Consider the following 20,655-nt stretch of genomic DNA (forward strand, 5'->3'; position numbering starts at 1 on the left):
TGTCTTATAAGAGGGACCCATGCAATATTAGGCATTAAGTTTCAATGTTATGGCTTTTGGGTAGGGCTGCAGGGAGTGCATTATTATCATTGGCTTGATATTGGTGACATTTCCTATAATTTATAATATAGCAATGCATATCACAGCATTGCAAAATATTGCACTGTCAACTTTTTTACAATGTTCTTGAACCCTCTTAATAGGTGTATGTGTGTATGTCAGTGCTCTTCGAGTTCTCATGTGTAGTCACAGTCCATAATGTAACTAGGACCTTCAGAGGCGATTTCTCATGAAATTGGACCCTATTGGTTGGTTCCTCTGTCAGAATTCTGATTGGACAGCCCAAATATTTGACTCTTAACGAGCTGTTATAATAACTGTTGTTGTCGTCCAAAACGTAACAATTGACGTTATGTACCTTTATTGCTGATGTACATCATTAATAAGCAACAAAGTTCTGTTCTGTACACAAATCTTGCTTAAGGGCCCAACAGTGGTAGCTTAGTGGATGTGGGTACTGCACCCACAACCCTGTGATCAACAACCCAGTGCTCTAACCATGGAGCCACAACTGCCTCCACATCTACAGTTGCAACTGAAATGACGTACACATGCATTTCTGGACATACCAAAGTTACATAGTGCAGTTTGCAGTGTTCCGAGCCCGGAGTAATGGTAATGATATACACACTATTCTTAAGTCAGTGCAGCATTAAATAGATTGTTAAATAGAAGTTGGTATATTAACCCTTTAACACTCCAAGGCTTACTACACACTAAGGCATATTATTCAGTAACTTCTGTAGGGACTTCTGTACAAACTGGTGGGGCTTGTAATAATGCTTTCGCCCCGCCTGCAGCTCATAGGCTTTTTAAGGGGTTAAGGTAAACATTTGACATAAGACATGAACTAACATATGTGTGTATTTTCTTATTGCCTGGAATAATTCCTGAGGGTTCCCCTCTGCCAAATACATTTTACAGAATCTCAAGCGACAAGGGCAAATAAAATTTGCACTGGATTTTATTAGAGTATACAGAGACAGTAAATGTGTACCGTACAACAAATCCTTTCTAAATCGGACAGTTTCTTAAAAGCAGAGTCCAACATTTTTCTTTTTACATGTCATGAATATCAACTCAAATATTTTTCTCGTCTATCTATAAAAAAATGTCCAAGCACCGGCAAACAAAAGAAAGCACAGAACTCCACGGAACAGTCTCGGATCCATCGGTCACAGAGATACGCCACAATAACAACATCTGAGGTTCGAGTCTGCCTTATTTGCTTTTTGTCAGGTTTTTATATACGAAACAAGCTTGAAAAAAGGAGAGAGTTATTTTACACAGGTACAACTACTCACACGAATAGTAACAGTATGTTACATTGTTTACACTGCAAAAATTGAATGAAGTGGTTTCTTTTCTATTTTCTGCCCCCTTTAAGATAAGGAGACCACTCTGGTGTTTGAGGTTTTGCAAGAAAAGGGTAGAGTACTACCATTATAGAGCAACCACCAATTTTGCTAAATTTTTGGCATAAATAAATGGTTAAGATAAACAAACGACTGTTGAACTGTTGGGAACTGTTGGTGGGAAATGTTTTGTTTTAGAGAAACTTACCAAGTCGGAATTGTTCACAGCGGAGGTGAATGGAAGTGTTAAGGCCTTTACAAACTACATTGTAGTAAGTTATTGACATAAAAGGGTTATGAACACTCAGTCTGATGTCCAAATACATTGGACTAAAATATATCATTTTTACAATGCATTCATGGCGGACAAATACATGCAAGACAAGTCAAGAAGAGGCAATTCCACCTACTGACTGGCTGAGTGTCCGACTGATTGGTCTTGTTGAAATGCACAGGCTCAATGACTGCCTCTTGTTTGCCGAACAATATTTTCTCGAACTGATGACCTGAGGACTACATTTTGCCACAAACAAGTATCTGTGCTGCCGAGAGGAGCTTAAAATATTATTATAAAGTGAAGTGGAGGCATTAAATGTGTGTGTCAAAGCAATAGCATGTCGACTCAACATTGCTACACGTGGCCTTAGCAGCATGACACCCGGCAGCCTCCCCTAGCACCGCAATGGCGGTATTAGCAACGCTACTGCAGCTACTGCCAAGCATTGCCGTGTTCGCACCACTATTGTAGTGTTAGCATCACTACCTAATGCCCAGCATTGCTAGCGCAATGTTTGGCCTTGCCCAGCTTTGTGACTGCAGTATTTTCATCGCTACTGCGGCATTAGCATCGCTTCCTCGCCGGCTGTTGTTAGTCACAACCCATTTTCATAAGGTTCTGGGCCTTTCACATCTAAAAACTAGTAAATATGTGGTTCACATCCTACGGTTCTGAGGGCAAGACTTGAGTCCTTTACCAGCCAGGGTCACATGAAATGGTACATGAAACACAATAGATGTCATTTTCAAAAATAAAGAGGAGATATTTCGCCTCCCCATTGTAAAAATGCCATTAACCATTCTACGCAGCCAATGGCGTAACACTTTTACCCTAATTAACATTACATATAATGCTCAGAAGACACAAGGAAGTTGACTAGTGGTTTTGTTTAGCAATTGAAATGGTGACATTTGCATAGACGCCACATCGTCTACAACAGCAGCCATTTTACTTACTATTAAAGTACATAGACACTAGTAAACCTACATGTACCTTTACACCATGAATGTATCAAGAAATATGTTTTAAACTTAAAATCCTATCACATGACTACAATGTATCATGCATCAGGCAACGCATTCACAACCATTTTGCATAATAACTTCTACGTGAGGGAGCTTTTAGAGGCATTCAATTTTTCAGACATCTGGTTCCATCCACCACCGCCCTGAACAATTCTGACTGGGTAAGTTTGCGTCCCAACCACTGAATTATGCAGAAATTTCGAAAAATCAGTGGAATTCCCCATTCAGAACCGCTGAGCTCTGAATCCGGGTTGGTGAAAGACATTAAAGCTGGCCAGTGGAGAATGAAGTCCAGCAGGTGGTGCTGGTGAAATACTGCGTGTGACCCACTGACTCATTTATTAAAGGCTCTGCTTCCAAGCCGGAAACACAACCACCTCCTGGTGCCAAATGCAGTCTGAATACAGACATAGTAAGTCTCACGGTGGACAAGTTGAAAAAGTGTACTCCCTCCTCAGTGTGACATGGCGCTATTGCTTGAGGCTTTTCCTGGTCGTGAAGCGTTGAGGCATGCTTGCACAAATGAATCCGTGCGAAAAGTCTTTGGGCATCCGGGCATGAAAATATAAGAGGACGTTAAATGACACCGAGGCTTACTGAATTCAGTGGAACGCGTGCATTGCAGCGATCCCAAAGCATTTCCCAGCTCAGTGCATGTTCTGCGATTTTGCATGGCTAACAACAGAAACAGTCACGTGGCCATTCTGTGAACCTGAGCCTGAAGTCGGTCTGTTTGCTCTGAAAAGTCAAGTCGAACACCCCTTGATCAGAACTGAAGATTTGAAGAGAATTGCTTCAGAAAATGAGATAATATCTACATCGGTTCCATGTCATGTCATGTATCAACACAATTGCTGTTCCTCACTTTCAAGACATTTCATGCATGTTTTAAAGGGCAATTCCACCTGGTTTTTCAAATTTCCCCAGGGCATAGTACTCTTTTTAAGATGTAAACAAAGTCGTTTAGAGTGGCTTGATGTGACACAGTTCACTGGATAGACACGTACAGACTGGAGTTCTTTACAGTAGCGGTGACAGGAAGCAAGGGCTGTCATGTTTACTGTGCCTATATGGGCATTTTATTTGCTCTCTGAAAACCACCAGTACAGCTAAATGTGTCTTCTGAGATTTAAATAATGTTAAAAATGAGTGAAAATCTGAAGAAGATTTAAAAAAGTCAGTTGAACAACGCTGTACATGTCCACCATAAAATTCTGGTTTCACTCACCACCAGCATTTCACACTAAACCACTCTCAACAAGACTCTGAATACATCACATCCCTTAAGTTACGCAGAAATGTTGAAAACGTGCTGAAGTTGCTCTTTAAAATAGTCAACCAAAAGAGTCTCTTTGCGACAACTCAACAAAACAAAGCCACATGATATGTCCAAAGATATGTAGACACATGTGATGGCTACGGTCGCCATAGCCCAGTGCTAAGAATCAGCTAGAGGGGTGTGAAGCCTCCCAGCATTAGGCTGTAGTCTCTGGAGTGATGGAGCGCCATCCAGTACCTCTGAGTTGGATGAGGATGAGCGAGGATTGGAGTGGGGTTTGTGATCCAAAACTATCCATCCAACATGAGCACCTAATGCTGTCGTGGCTGAATGCAATCAAATCCTCCAATTGCTTCAATTTCTGGGGCAGGGGGCAGAATAGCCGTCATTTCAGAGGAAACACTGGCCAAGCAGGTGTCTACAAACCTTTGGAAATAAAGTGTATGGTTTTCTCTGGATACATTGTGAGATGCTGTTTATTGGCTGAAATGTGAAAAGACATTGACCCTTTCGGAATGAATGTTCCTTGACGTTCACCACACAGATACAGTTTACACAAAGAATTAAAAAGAAAATAGAACAAATAAGGACATTAACGACTAGATACAGATGTCCATATAGGTGACATCTATTCTTGTGTCTTAGCACCAAGCCTTTAACTAGTCCAAATAATTCATTCGCATGATTTAGGAATGTATATAATGCCGGTTTCGACACTGTTCTGAAGACACTTTTTACTTACAATGACCAGGGATTGACCATCTTTTCCATGCACACTCTTGCTACATGCTGATTCCCTTCACTTATAGAGCAAGTCCACCAATTTTTCACCAATTTCTGCATACGAATTTTAGGTGGTTTGGTGTGAAATGGTGTAAAATGGTTCATGCTTCCTTACAATGCCTTGCCTCTACAATGGTTGGATGTATTTTTACTGCTTTGGATCTGCCACAAGATGAGATACAGTACAGTCATAGTAAAATAGATCAGTGTGTAGAATCTACCGTGTTTACAAGTTACATGTTTTTTACATAAGTGAAATGAAAAACAATAAAAAACCATACATGACTGCTATGACTTGGTGATGTGCTTTCTTGTTCACAATGAGAGTTTCTGACACTAATAAAATCAAATTAAGTGATTTTGTTTTATATTTCCTGGTTAGATTATGTTCATTACATATCAAGCAAATGCAGCAGACTGAAGCCACAATACATGTTGGGGCCAAAGAACATAGCTTACAAACAATGGTAGGGAGCCAGGTAAAGTATTTGTATTGCATAATGTGCAATTACTTTGTGAGGTAGCTTTACGCGCTTCAGACGTCTGGTTCCAATCACTACCGCTGTGAACAAAAATCTGTCTGACGGTTGCTATAGAACAGAGCATTTCACACCATACCACACTGAATGACCTTGTTTGCATCTCGACCATTAAATTATGCAGAAAGTTTGAAAAGTCGGTGGAGTTCTCCTTAAACACACCCACACAAATACGCATTCATAAAGTGTTGTAAGTGCGTAAAACCTACCCTAGATGGCTAAATGTGCAATCACGCTTTGTTTCATCTACATCTCATCACCTCACATCAAGGGAAACATATGAAGACGTTTGGTCGGAACAAATGTTGACCAACATGAGAGTTGCCCATTCAAAAAGTCAACGAAAATAACGACATACGAAAGAGACGAACTTAAAAGGCAAAGACGTACATTCCATAGACCTACTTTAATGTCTCTGCTTGTGCAAATAGCAAAAAGTCTGGTATACAAAGAATAGCTTTCTTCTCATAGCACTCTCCTAGACAGTCGGTGTACATTGTGACTGTATGACACAAAATACACTCCAATTCATAAATCAATACAGACTGCCACTTCTTGAAAACCACAAAAGAAAGATTTGTTAATTATTGAACACCAGTATGAATTGATATCAAGTATATGCCGAACGTTTTGATAATTGTGTGCTTGACCCAGCATGAATTACATGTATTGTTGACTTTTTCAGTGACAAAACCTCTACCAAAAACACACACTTTGCACATTTTAATGCACATTAAATGTGGTGCGTAAATTATGGCACATTTTGTATGTTGTATTCACAGCTCTGGAAAAAATGAAGAGACCACTTAATTTATTTTCTTAAATTTGCTTCTCTATGTGTACGGCAGCCATTTTATTCCAGGCATTTTATCGAACAAAGCTGAGTTACCTGAATTTGCATATTATGAATGGCATAAAGACACCCAACAGCAATGTGAAAGACTGGTGGAGAGCCTGCAAGACATTAGAGCTGTGATTGGAAGTCAAGGTTATTTCATCGTAGTGATTTCTGAACGCTCTCAAAGTTCAGATATTAGTACTGTGTTGTTTAAATTTGAATAATAACTAATTTGCATTATAATTATTAATCATTTCTTTGTATTATTTGAGCAGTTGTCATTTCTGCAAATAAATGCTAAATAAAAATAAATGCTAAATAGCAATATTTTTATTTGTAATTTAGGGGAAAGGTTGTCCATGGTTTATGATATACAACGCAAATGTTAATTTCCCTAAACACATTAATAGTAAAACCAGAGAAACTGATAATGTAGGGTGGTCCCTTCATTTTTTTCATCCCCCAATATGCTAAATTCAGCAAATAAACAGTAATTGTACTGTAACGTGCAGAACATGTCATATTTCCTGCAGAGGTTTTCTTCACTTTTATTTTTTTAAATCAACAACACTAAATACCAGCATATGACTGTAAATGTATTAGAAAGGAGAGTGGGGCACAACCTAAACCTTCAGTTCCTGCTTAAGGAAATCAGCCTTGCTTGCACAATCTGGCCAGGCTGGTTAAGCTGGCTGGCTAGCTTAGCTTGATCGTTTAGTCTGGTCTACCAGCTTGACCAACCTGACCAAGGCAGTCAACCAGTACGACCAAGAACATGCTGGTTGAGCAACCTGACCATCATGACCAAGATGGTTCAACCAACTAGTCAACCAGTATGACCATCTTGACAGCCAGCTTAGTTGGTCTGTCAAACTCAAACTCAAAAATAAATACATACACAATGCTGACCAGCTTAACCACTTTGATCATCAAGGACCAGCTGTAGCTGGATTTGTCAGCAGGGGTGTTACGGATATTTTGTGTAGTTAAACAGGTTGAAGTAGAACATGCTTTGGGCCATGTCCTTGAGTTCTTGTAGCAACATCATTTCTGAATTGACCTCCCAATTGCTTAATAATTACTAATACTAACTCATTTTTTAGTATGAAGTATGTGGTAAAGATAAAAGTTGAGTATGCTTAAATATATACCTAAAGTATATACCTTATAATATCAGTGTGTATTACGCATTTGGGATGCAGCCATATTTTGTACTTTTTTTTCATAGGTCAGGGAATAAGTCAGGGAATTCCCATCAGCATGATTGTGTAGACAGTCTACACCTATTTGAAGCATCTAACAATGAGAGCTAGCCAGGCTAGAGTACAGCCTCCACACCACAGGGTTAGTTTTAACAGTCTTACAACTAAGCTTTCCAAAAACCAGATGTCTTAGAAACAGGCCCCTCAGTTTAGTACATTGTACCGTTAGCACTCACTAGCTCCGCTTTCCTCTGATGCTGGAAAGTAGTTCTGCAGCAGAAATGTGTAGATTGATTAATCACGCTCAAATACTTGTGGGTTGTTGGGTTGTGTCCCGATCTCCCCTACAGGTTGTAAATTAGAATCATGACTTGTTTGCTTCGTTTGGCTTCTTTTGAACTTTGTTACACTGACCTTTTTTTATTTAGTACACCATCTTGCCATACTGGTTCTTTTAACATGTCATGGAAAGGAACCCACCCCCCTCCTACCCCAGAAAAGATGGATATTAGAAATGGCTGTCGCAGAACAGGCCTAAATCCAGCCACAGAACGTGTATATAAATCAAATCCAGTGGCTTAAAATACATCTGCACATCATCACAGGAATGCTTTTACAGATGATGCTGCTGATTTTTTTTATTTATTTATTTATTTTTATTGCAACTGGATTTTGAAATGGCAGGCAATCAAAACAACAGTGTGTTAAAAGTGGCCGGGTCTTTGTGTGGCACTGAAATGCACGGGATGGCTGATGATATTCAATATTCTATATTGTGCAAATGGCTGTTGCTTCGGCAACGTATCAGAGGTGAGGGTGTAAACCATCCAATGCCTTCTGTAAAGTGCTAATATTTAAGGGCTGAGCGAAGAATTTGCCTGCTTGTGTCCACCGCGTGAACATGAACCATGAACATGAATATGGTTTTCGGTATTTGTTCATTTTCATACAACACAGATCCCATTGGGTTATCTGAAACAGCCTTGTGTCATTTATGAGGTATGTGAATAATCTTAATATTGCATATCTAGAGGACTTGTAACGTATCAAATTCCAAAGTACTATGGGTGTAAAATGGGTTTTCATCCTGAACACTCACTCTTGTGTGTTTACTCTGTCTTGGGTTTGGCTAAAATGAGGGCTTTATAAATCAGCATTAGTTTTAGCTTTTGCCATAATGAGGCTTATGTGACTGCCAACAAAAGCATCAATACAGCAACTAAGGGACAGTATAATACCCTTGCAAAGGCCTTTGTCAAACCCTTATTACCTGGCTCCTCAATGCTACATTAGTGAGCATTAATTGTGCAGGCCGTTCAGTTTAAACCTGTGTACTGTTGGGTGTATAAAAGCTTCAGGTATAAAACAAGCCTGTATGCTTGCCAAATGAGATTTGAGAAAATTCTGTTGTAGGGATGTACATTTTTTACTCAGTACTCAGTCAGTCTCAGCTTTGAGTACCGGCTGGCAGAAGTGGAACGTGCCATGGTCTTCTACTGTAGAACTGCTGTGTAGAGACTGTTGTGCATGAAACTCCTGAGAAGGCAGAGTTGACACTGTGTTTTTGCTAACTAGACTAACTCCACTAGCTGACGTTAACTCTGACAAACTATGTTGGCACATCCACGTCCACTGAAGGGAAATACACTGTATAGAAACATACAAGAGCTAGCTCATAGCTCATGTGAAGAGGTAGCCTCCATTACTCATCTCACACAACAACCTAACAAGCTACTGTTATAATACATCATACAAAGTATTTTAGCGCTTTATAGCTTTTTCGCCCCCTGACACCAGTGCTATGATCTAGAAAGTCTTTTATCTTTTTTTTTTGGTTGAAAATCAAAGTTTGTCAGAATGCACATCTATACTCTGTTGTAACATAGTAATGAGAAGCCTTTAATAAGCAGTTATTGACTTGAGTTACCAGCTTAATATGATTTAATAAGTGAATAATATATCATTATATACAATAAATGTGCTTAATTTATCCTGATAATTGTTCGATAAAGTAGTAACGAGCAGCCAGTTAATGACCAACTATATGCTTAATAGGGATCAAAAATAAGGGTGTTATATTGTCCCTTCATACTAAAATGTTGCTATTATAACCTGTTGGGTTATTCAACTTCACCACTCTAAAACGAAACACCTCAAATCAATCAAGAACCCTTCTCCTTCAGAAATGGCACAATGGGCATCATTTATGCAGGACTCGGTTATCTATATTTATATCTATATATAACCAACAACTCAAATTAATATAGATATATAGAGTAATTTAGCTCTGAAGGTATTTAAATGGTCCAGATTCATCAAAAAAAAAAGAAATTCAGTGTTTCTAACAGTCCCTCCAACCTATTGGTCCATATATTTTCAAGCCACCCATTAGGACTGATTTGCAATGATGCTACACTTAACATGAAAGTAGACTAAGTGCAAAAAATAGATAAAGACAAAATTAACTTTAAAAAAAAGGATCAGGGCCCTCTCAATATATACGCCCCAAGACAGTTGTCAGAAACTATATGTCTATATGTTTTTTTTATTATTACAAAAACCACATAGTGTAAATACTGTCACACAAAATTAGCTTGTTACATTAATCTAAAAAAAAAAAAAAGAAATGATACGGCACCTAATTGTCACAAAAATAAATCCTGTCATTCTTGTCCTGCTGCATTTATGGGTTTATGTCTGTAGAAAGTTTCCTAAGAGTCACTAAGGGAACAAAGCATGTTTGTCCGATGGACAACACACACGGTTTTCAGACAGTGGTTGTCACCAGCCAGCAACACATGGAACTGAATAGAGAGGGTTATCTTGTAGTTTGACTTATTGAAACACTGGATCACAGTCACCCTTTAGAAGATGCCTGGCCTTCTCTGGGTATCAGGGCGGACCTCAGGAGCCCATACTGGACCTCCCCTCTATGTTTACCTTTATCTCCTGTGAGAGGAAGGATAGTTTGGGCAGAGTTTCAGGCAGGTCACCCTCATGTGACCTTCCTATCTCCCCTCTCTCTGGGGCAGACCACCTCCTCTTGCGGCTCACGGCGCCATGAGCTTTCCCCTCTCCATTCTTCGAGAGGATCACGCCTTTCCCAGAGTTACGACTCTCAAGCCCAGCATTCTCAAACTTCTCCTGTTCCCCTTCTGACCTAAAAAGCTTCCCGTTTCTCTGATCTTCTCTCTGAGTTGGGCGGTCTCCAGCCTGTCCATTAGTCTTGGCTGTTTTCAGATGAATGTTATTGTGATTCTTCAAAGTGCCAAAGGTTTGGTCTTTACTTAGTGCACCGTTCCTCAGGCTCTTCAGAGTGAGGGAGATGCAGACGTCACCCACAGAGAGCTTAGCACAGGACAATGCCAGCAATTGGGTTGTGCGGTCCGGACAGCAAGACGACCATCCCTGACCGAACACAAAGAAAGGGTACTCCACCAGCACTTCCACACATACCTACAGAGAAGAAAAGCCCCAAGTCTGAGTGTGAGGTAAAACACAGATGCAAAACATATGACCACATGAAAAGACACTCACCTGTGCTTTGTGTTCACCAACTGAGAACTGGATGATGACCGCGTCAGGTGTTCTGCTGGTGTCTATCCGCTCGACTGTGCTTGAATCAATTTTCAGTTCCCCACTAACTTCTGCACTTTGCAAGAAGTCCTCTGTCCTCAGGTCCTCCACCCGCTTAAGCTCCCCGTCTGCCAGTTGGATGATCGAGCCCTTCATAAAGTATGGAGGCAGGGCTGAAGATGGAGACAGGGGTGCATTCTGAGGGCTTGTGGGTGCTGGGGTGACGGCAGGAGCTGGAGGTGCAACCACGCCTGCTGAAAAGACAGGCAGTTGCACCTGGGTGGAACTCTGTAAAGCATTTGTGGTATGATGAGCCTCGGCTCCTGTGACCTCTTTGCCGTTAGAGACGACAGAGGTTGCAACAGCGGGTGTGGCTGCAGTGATGAAAGCCTGAGGCAGGCCTGTGGGTACAGTTGGTACATTGGCGGGGGGTATGGCGGGGATAGAGCAGCGAGTAACTTCTGACTCGGCAGAGGATGTACTAATGTTGCCAGCACTCACAGGAATAAAGAGGGAGGGGCTGCCTGAGATAACTAGATGTTGTGGAAGGTTGCTATGGTAACTGGCCACCGCTTGCTGGGGTCCCCCGGATGTGCTGGTGATGTAACCAATAATGGGTAGCTGTGTGGCTGAGTAAAGGCTCGTGGAAAGTTCCTGGGTGGGGGCACCGGGAGACATCTGAAGAAGGGAGTGGGGTGGGAGTGTCGAAGCTAGAGATGCTGCCAGGCCATCTGATGATGACAGAGTGAGTGAGGAAACTCTGGGAACTGGCTCCACCATAGATATTCCAGTTCTTTCAACACGAGCCAGAGATGATGACTGGTCCTTATCCAGAGCACTCTGGAGCTCAGTACCGTTATTGGCCACAAGGTGGTTGCTTGACACCAGCATTAACGATGTCTGAAATGCTGCACTATCATGCGTGGCATACTCAGCAGGGAGCAAGACCTGAGTTTGGGCCTGGAGACCCAGGTTCTGATTTTGCCTTTGGCTCTCAATACCCTCTGGTTTCCCAGAGATTCCCTTGAGCACACTGGTGCTGTGTTTGACCATTGTGACCTCTCCCAGAGCGCCGTTCTGCAAATCTCTGGCGTGGGTGTCTGGGTGTTTGGTGACAAGGCCGTCGGTGTAATGGACAAGCACTTGGGAGGGACCAAGGGCCAGGCCATGAGGGGCAAGGACGGCTGAATGGGGGTGTAGCTGAAGGGGCACTTGGGAAGTTGGGGAGGTGACTGTCAAGCCAACAGAGGCACCCTCTACCTGGACGCATTGGCTGGTGGTGTGGGCTACGTTAGGCAAGGTTGAAATCAAATGCTGCTTCTGTGAGTTGTCATTAGAAACTTGAGGAATGATACCTGTGGCAGCATAAACCTCCTGGTTGGGTCTACAAGATTGGGATGGACTTGCTGCGGCTGGAACTATCTGGGAGGAGATGTATCCGGTGTAGGGTCCAATGATTTGAAGGTTAGGTGGCAACTGAGTGTGTTGGATGGAACCCGTTGTTTGGGCAAAGGTGGAGGAGAGGACGGAAGGGTTGGCCGTTATTGTGTTGGCCCCAGAGAAGCCTCCTTTGGGTGTGGAACTTCTATAACATGACAAAGAGCTGGTGGAAGCAGATGTGCATTCTGGTAGGTACTCTGTCACTACACTCTGGGCCTTGGCAGATGGTGAAGGGCTGTCAGCATGGGCAGTATTGCTCCGTGATGGAACATGGTTGGGAACGGTGGCCATGCTGGCCATACTGGCTACGCTAGCAAGCCATGCCAGGTTCTCCCCGCTCTGGCTCTCATTCACGGTTGATGCTACCAGCACCTGTCGCTCCTCAAGTGCCAGGATTTCTCTTTTCTTTGGAGGCAGGCACTCATTACTGCGCTCCTGGTTGGACTTCATGATCTTGATGCTTTTCAGCTCCCCTGCTCTACTACTCTGAATGGTCTGGGTTGAAAGGTAGGACTCAAGGTGTCAAGGAGTTCATTGTTCCACAGTTTGCCTTTTATGAACCTTTAAACTGTGCTTAGCTGTTCTCCCTTTCTACGTATTGTACAAATGAGACTAGATGTTGGAGCAGATTTTTTTCTTGCTGTGTCCAAGGTCTTCATGTGGAACCATCTCCTGCTCAGTGCTGGTGGTCTGTACCTTCATTAGAAAGAAGTACAAAATCATAATTACGCTCTCGCTACCAGGCCAGCCTCTCTGTCTCTAATCATCTGTCTGTCTGTAGTACATAATGTTCAATAATCCAGCAATGCTGCTGTGCCTGATATATGAAATGCTCATTAAAAAGGCACAGACACACCGATCAGCCATAACGTTACAACCCTCTGCCATCAAAACAGTTTTGACCCAACAAGACATGGGCTTCTTGCACCAAGACATTCCAGTACATTCATAGGTGGGGCCTTTGATACTGACCTCTGCATATCGGAAACACCCCTCATAAGACCTGCATGTTTAGAGACGCTCTAGACCAGACCAGTCATGTAGCCATTACTTGTTTTCAACTTGACTGACTGTTCACTTGCTGCTATCCCACTGTAACCACTGTAACTCTGTGCATTCACTTAATTTGTCAGTGGTTTTAATGTTATGGCTGATCAGTCTACAATTTTAATGAAATGTTTTTGGAAGAGTTTATTCCAAGTAATTTGGGGGCATGACTATTGGCCCATTCCTCATGAAATTTTGACACAATGTACAGAGGTGCCGCCAGGTTCACATTATATCAAAAAATGAAAAACTAAAAAATGGAGATGCAAGGCTTTGTCCGACCATGGCGGCATGCTATGTGAACAGCCAGGGCATCTGAACCCAATGACCTCCCTCCCAGCTATGGTTTCCCAGAACCACAGGAGCACCTGGACTGTCTGTCTATCAGAAACAGATAAACAAAGCATAGGAGGAAGCGAGTAGGATCCAGCTAGACAAAGAAAGAGAGAGACAAACGAAGCAAGAGAGAGCAGGAGAGGGTGAGCGTGAGGGAGGAAGAGCATTGGCTCCCCTGACCCACATTGAGCACAGCCTGCAGCGAGCACAGTTATGGAGTGAGGGAGGAATAGTGGAAACAGAGGGAGAGATAGCGATTCCCCAGTCACTGTGGATCTGCACCAATCACTGTCCCACTTTCCTTCGCTAAAGCCTACGCTACACACAGCCAGACTACTCTGTGGTCTATTGTATATTCAGCACAATGCAAAACACACACTGCACACACATGCACACAGCGCCGCTGCTATAATACGCACACTGCAGCATGCACATCACACAAAGAACAATGGACTGAGTGCACATACATCATAGTGTTACACGCACAGCGTGATACATCAAACAATACATGCCACTGTACAGACATCGCTACAGTAAATACAGCTAATCACACACATTATATTAGTATCACTGTAAGAAGCATGCATGCACCTTAGGTTCTTTGACATATACACATACACAAGTTCAAATATTTGTGGACACCCCCTCTAATGAGTGCATAAGTTGCACCCATTGCTGACACAGGTGTGCAAATGCCCACACATACACTTATTGTCTAGTCCCTGTAGAGATGTTTGACAAAGACAAATATATTAACCATTTGTGTTGGACACAGATAAAATTTGGCCTCCGTCTTTAACCCATCCGTGCAGTGAAAACACACATACACACTAGTGAGCAAACACACGCAAGGGACAGTGAACAGCCATCGCTGTAGAGCAAGGTTAAGAGCCCGACAGTGGAAGCTTCCAGAGCCCAGGTATGGAACCTACAACCCTGTCATCAATAGCCTGGTGTTCTAACCGCTGAGCCACCACTGCCCATATGCCCATTCGTGTACAGGGCCTGCGACCTTGGTGTTACTAACACCAATAGAAAAGGACTCTCTGGAGCAGATAAACATGGACCTTTTGGCATCATACCTGGGCTAGAGGGGTAGAAAGCCCCCCAGCATTGAGCTGTAGAGTAGTGGAACTGTGTTCTCTAGGATAATAATGCTCCATCCAGAGCTTTTGGGATGAGTAGTGGAGTTGGAAATGAGGTGGGGTGGTGATGATCCAACATCCTGACCTAGCTAACGCTCTCTAGTTACCTGAATGCAATCAAATGTTCACAGCAAGGCTCCACAATCTAGTTGAAGGCCTTCTCTGGACAGTAAAGACCGTTCAAAGTAAACTCTTATTTAATACCCTTGAGTTTGAAAGAAATGAAGTGAATGAACAGGTGTCCCCATACTTTTGTCCATTGACTGTATTGGCTGTGGTGCCCGACCAGCCCCTCCGTACTTGATGGCAATGGTCAAAAGCCGATCCGCACCAAGAGCCCTTCGAGCTTCAAGTACGGCTCGGCTCGACCTGCCATCCCTCAAAATCCACTGAACACTAGCGTCCAGACTTTGTCTCCTGCACTGAAGTGGTGGAACGAGCTTCCCCTGGGTGTCCGAACGGCCGAGTCGCTTGCTGTCTTCAAACGCAGACTGAAGACCCACCTCTTACAAGAATATTTGGGCGAATTATTGACTTATTGTTTAGTAGTGTCTAAACTTAGAGGTATCTTTGAATTATTGGCTTATTCAACTTTTTTTTGAGTAAATAGCAAAGCACTTTTGTAAGTCGCTCTGGATAAGAGCATCTGCTAAATGCCTTAAATGCAAATGCAAATGTTAAATGTGGTTAAGATGGGTTATTTTCGGTAATTATTCCTACCATTTTGAGCTTCTATCCGTGCAGTTAGCCGGCTAGCTGACTGGGCTCAGCTGGAATAGGTTAGTGCTAGCTTTTAGCCAGAGGTGTCAAGTAACGAAGTACAAATACTTCATTAGAAATGTTGGTTATCCATACTTTACTGAAGTAATTATTTTTCAGCTCCTCTTTTTCAGCTCCTCTTTTTCAACTTTTTACTCCTTAGATTTTACAAACAGCCCCGTTTCTCCTATTTAATTTCCGGTTGTTTTCATTCCGGCTCGTCATCGATCAAAAAAAAAAAAAAACCTATCCAGATAAATCGCGCCATCCAGAAACCTTCCATTCATACCATTCTGACACCCTATTGGTTTATAAGCGATTCATTGCACTTGCACATGTCACGCCACACTCCATCAAGGACAAAGCAGACGTATATAGTCTAGTATGAAGACGTCTGTGGCAGAGACTCAAGAGAACTGCAGTGAAACGTCCCGACTAAGCCCCACATTTACATTCCAATAAAGATTATTGATCACACGCCTCTGAAGTTTGACTTTTTGCACCATTACAAAACTTCTAGGCAACTACTCCTCATATTTTCCCTCCATTAAACACATGTTAATGCTCAGTAGTGCACAGAGATGCTCCTTTAATAGATCTGATATTACTAAAATGCTTCATTTTCAATGAGCAGATCTGCAGCTGAAACAGGCAGCCAACATTTTAATAGAACATTCTCCTCATTATGGCTTTTAGAGAAATGTGTTTTTGGGAGGTGGAGTAATGCACTATAGGCCCCTGTGGCGTGGCCTAAGCTTTTGGCATTTATTTTTCTTACATTACTTTTACTTTTCTACTTTAAGGAGTTTAGTAGTTTTGAAAGCAGTACTTTTACACTTTTACTTGAGTAAAAAGCTTAAGTTGATACTTCAACTTCTATAGTCTAAGTCTAAACCGTAGTATCTACACTTCTACCTGAGTAATGAATGTAAATACTTTTGACACCTTTGCTTTTAGCCTAGCTTCTGGGACTAGGGCAAAAACGCAGGTGTATGGAATTTTTAAGGGTGTAAATAACACCTTTAAGCTGTGTTAGTTTACAATAAAAATGCAACGTATGGTTGCATACAGAAGTTCATTGATACTTTTGTTGTTTTGACAGAGGGTCGTGTCAGTAAGTGTGAGTAAGTGATGATTAGCTATAGCCATGGTCCTGGCATAAAAGACGATATACAGTCACATAATCATGAACACAGCTCTTCCAATTCCAACTCCTAAAGCCCTAACCAATGGGAGATCTCGTTTGGCTGTCCCTACTTACTATAATACTAGAAAAAGATCTGGATTGGATGATTTTCAATCGGATGTTTCAAGAATGCAACCCTTTTGTTTCTAACCAATATCATGAAAAACTATGGCCTCAAATTGTTGAATATCAGTGCATTATATCTACCTCTTCAGCTTCCAGCAGTTTGTCCAGACCAATTCACAATTAAGTTATCCATCTCATTTCCTATTAAACAATGAGGATGGCCTCCTTTGGACACGTTAGGTGCTTGTGAGTAGAGTGAGGTAGGTTCGTTCTTAGGCTAACTGGGTGCATAGGGTGAAGAGGGTCCTCTTCTTTGGATATGGTGCCCCACAAGACTGAACAGTGTCCACAGCAGTAGGCTACCATAGACTGCATTCACTTTGCATATGATAATTCATAATCCTAACCCATTTGATACGAAATGACCAGGAATTCTAACCCAATATATACATGTACACGTGCATTTCTTCATAGAAATCATTAGGCCTGTGGTTGGTGTGGTGCAACAGATAACACCACTACCTGCCACTGAGCTACCATACCATGTTGAAGACTGGGGTTCGATTCCCGGTCTGGCTGACTAGGTGCTGCGCAACACCAATAAGAGTCCTTGGACAAGACTCCTAACACTGCATTGGCCCACCTCTGTAGTACGAGTAACTTTGTAAGTCGCTCTGGATAAGAGCGTCTGCTAAATGCTGTAAAAGTAATGTAATGCCTAAGCTGAAGGCCTATGAAGGATCCTTTTAGCCAAGCACACAGTTGCTGTCATATCAAAGCTATATTAAAACATATAACATATTAAAACAAGCCATTTTTATGCAGCAGTGTGTTCTCTGTCTGTGACTTGGTCACTTTCATTGGTCATTTTCACTCTGAAAGTCAACAAAAACTTCACCAGGAGTGCCCAAACATTCACATACAACTGTCCAGACTATATATTACAGCCAGGATATTTGCACAAGTCCATGGTTTGGGGTCTTAGGTTAGATTTCTCTCTCCAGGAAGTGCTGACTTTTCCCAGAACTGCTGCTCATGTCAAGATGGTTCGTCAACTGTGGTGACTCCACCCACCACACTTACTGTTTTTCTCTGCTCGCTCGCTCTTACACACACCCACACACTCACATACACTTCCACACACAGGCTGGCCACAGGGTCAGGGAGATTAACGCTGCAGTATCACTCCAGCTCTGACTACACCAGCCCGTTACACGCTGCTGCCCTGTTGCAGATAGCTAGCCAGGCCCCATGGTGTATACACACACACATACACACACACAAACACACTCACATGCACGCACACCACAAAAACAACAACAAAAAAACAAGTGCATGCTTCTTTTAAAGGCACACAAACACATACACGTACGGACGTGTTGCTGCAGGGCTTCGGGCTACAGTAGCCAAAGCAGAGGCCTAACTATGCAAATGAAATTTGCAGTTTTAAACTGGCAGGCATCGTTAAAGGGGAAGTCCATCCATTTTTTTTTTTTTTTTTTACATTTCTGCAGAGTTTAACCGTTGAGGCAGAAAATCAACCTGAGTGGTTCGGTGTGAAATGGTTGTAGATTGTAGAGAAACTTACTGACTCAGATTTCTTTACACTTGTGGTGATAGGAACCAGGGGTCAGCATACACAATATAGCCATTTTATTCACTATAAAAAAAAATCAGTGAACCGACACATGTTTTCATATGTAAGCTTTCATATTTAAGGTTGATGATAAAAAAACAAACAAAACCAATTTTCTTTTTTTTTGGGGGGGACTACTCCGTTCTCTACAAATTAAGTTTTAAATGTAATAAATGATGGCAAAATCTGCTCAAAAACATTGTAAAACGAATTCCTAAACATATCAGGCAATGTATCCATGATTACTTCACACAATAGTATTCTGCAACGTAGCTTTAAGAGGCGTCAAACTCTTTGGACGTCTGGTTCCATTCACCATCACTGTGGAAAAATCGAACCCAGTAAATGTCTCCAGAATTGACATTTTGTGTCAAATCACTCTGAATGACTTTGCTTACATCATGACCATTTAATTCTGCAGAAATTTCACAGGAGTGAAATTCCTCTTTAAAAAAAAAAAAGCTATGGTGTTGTCATCTGCGCTAATTCATCCACATTCTGCTCAGAAATTACTATGTCAGATGACCAGCCTAGCAATGTACTGCAAAGCTTATCACAATCTAATCGCGATGTGCATGCTTCTTCAACCCTGATGCACATACTCTACCAGCGTTCTCATCGTGGGGACGCCAAACCGTATGATGTCATTGTCAGAAATGAATGAACAGACAGCGTAGGCTTGAGCGCTACCCTTCAGCATGACCTCAGCCACTGTCAAACTAAACACTCCACTGAGGGGAACGATACAGCAAATGCGTCTGGCACTTTTTAAGGGCTTGTTTGGTCTCGCTCTTAAGCAAGTGTTCCCTTTACGGCTCTTCTTTTCTCCCATTTTTTTCCCCCAGCAGACGCGCTGTCCCTTTAAGAGGCGGGCTGGGGAGTCCTGAGCTAGACATGAATCCAAACAGAGCTGTTGCTGCTTTACAATGACTACGGGTTGCCATTCTGCATGTATCTCTCTGGCTCTGAGGAAAAGCAGCTCAAACACACTGGATGACACACATACATGCATTTGCACTCACGGATGAGTAGGCGAGAGCTGCAGTAGCATTTCCGGACTGAAAATGTCCTAACAAAGCATGTCTCCTGTAAATAGTAGTATAGTGTAGTATAGTATGGTATAGGGTAATATTGTACAATACAGCATTCTATAGTATAGCATACTATGGTATACTGTAGGATAGTATAGTGTACTATAGTACAGTGCAGTGTAGTGTAGTATAGTATAGTGTAGTACAGTAGTATTAAAAAGACAAGTGCACTGCCAGTAAACACAAACCACCTCAGCATGTCATTGTGAGGATTCCTTTGTGAGGAGCCTTACCTTTCTATAGTGGTGTCAACATATCTCTCTCTCTCTCTCTCTCTTTCTCTCTCTCTCTCTCTCTGCCAAGTGCAAAGGCACTCTATCCTTGATTAGCCATCCTTTGTCCAGGCTTAGAGCTGCATGCCCAATCCGCTCATCATAAAAATCGCCTCCATGTCCGGTGCTTGGCCCCCTTTCTCCTGTCCCTTGTCCCCTTGTCTCCTCTCTTCTCCCTCTCCCCCTGTCTTCTTTCCTCCCCTCCTCCCCTCTGCAGTGGGCCCTGGAGGGTCGAGGGTGAAGGAAGTCCCCGTCTTCTCTTTTCTGGGCCGCCTCACATGAAGCCCTTATGTGCGCGAGGCTCAGCGTATGTTATGCAAGGCAATGGGACTGCCAGCGTTTCCCCTCTCTCTCTCTCTCTCTCTCTGCCTCCCTCCCTCCCTCCCTTCCTTGCTCTACACACACACACACACATGCTCAGTGCTCTACTGAATGCAGCCCCCCCCCCCCCAGTCAGCCTCAGCAGCAGCCTCATCAGGTATTCATTCAAAAAACACACTCCACTTGGCAGGGCGCCCAGACTACACATGGAGGGAGGGAGGGAGGGAGAGAGAGAAGGAGAGACAGAGAGAGAGAGGGAGAGAGAGAGAGAGAGAGAGAGAGAGAGAGGAGGAGTAAGCAGGAAGCCTAGTACACACAGAGGGATGTACTACTCACCACAGAAACACACGCACACACACACGTATATGCGCAGTCAGAAGCACGCAGAAGTAGACGAACTGAAAAGAAACACACACACACAC

The 20,655-nt window shown here is 42.6% G+C and overlaps 2 protein-coding genes across 2 annotated transcripts in view; both read right to left on the reverse strand.

Moving 5' to 3' along the window:
- dtnbp1a (dystrobrevin binding protein 1a) overlaps positions 1–20,655 on the reverse strand; it is a 187,409-nt gene that overhangs the window by 46,821 nt on the left and 119,933 nt on the right. The gene's annotated exons all lie outside the window — the stretch shown is intronic.
- atxn1b (ataxin 1b) lies at positions 1,007–20,236 on the reverse strand. Its single transcript, XM_072680357.1, has 3 exons — positions 19,874–20,236; positions 10,896–13,070; positions 1,007–10,814 (listed from the first exon to the last, which is right to left on the reverse strand). The coding sequence occupies exons 2-3, from the start codon at positions 12,822–12,824 to the stop codon at positions 10,263–10,265; spliced, it is 2,481 nt and encodes an 826-aa protein (XP_072536458.1). The 5' UTR covers positions 12,825–13,070; positions 19,874–20,236; the 3' UTR covers positions 1,007–10,262.

Source organism: Salminus brasiliensis, chromosome 5, assembly GCF_030463535.1.
Source record: "Salminus brasiliensis chromosome 5, fSalBra1.hap2, whole genome shotgun sequence".
NCBI lineage: Eukaryota > Metazoa > Chordata > Actinopteri > Characiformes > Bryconidae > Salminus > Salminus brasiliensis.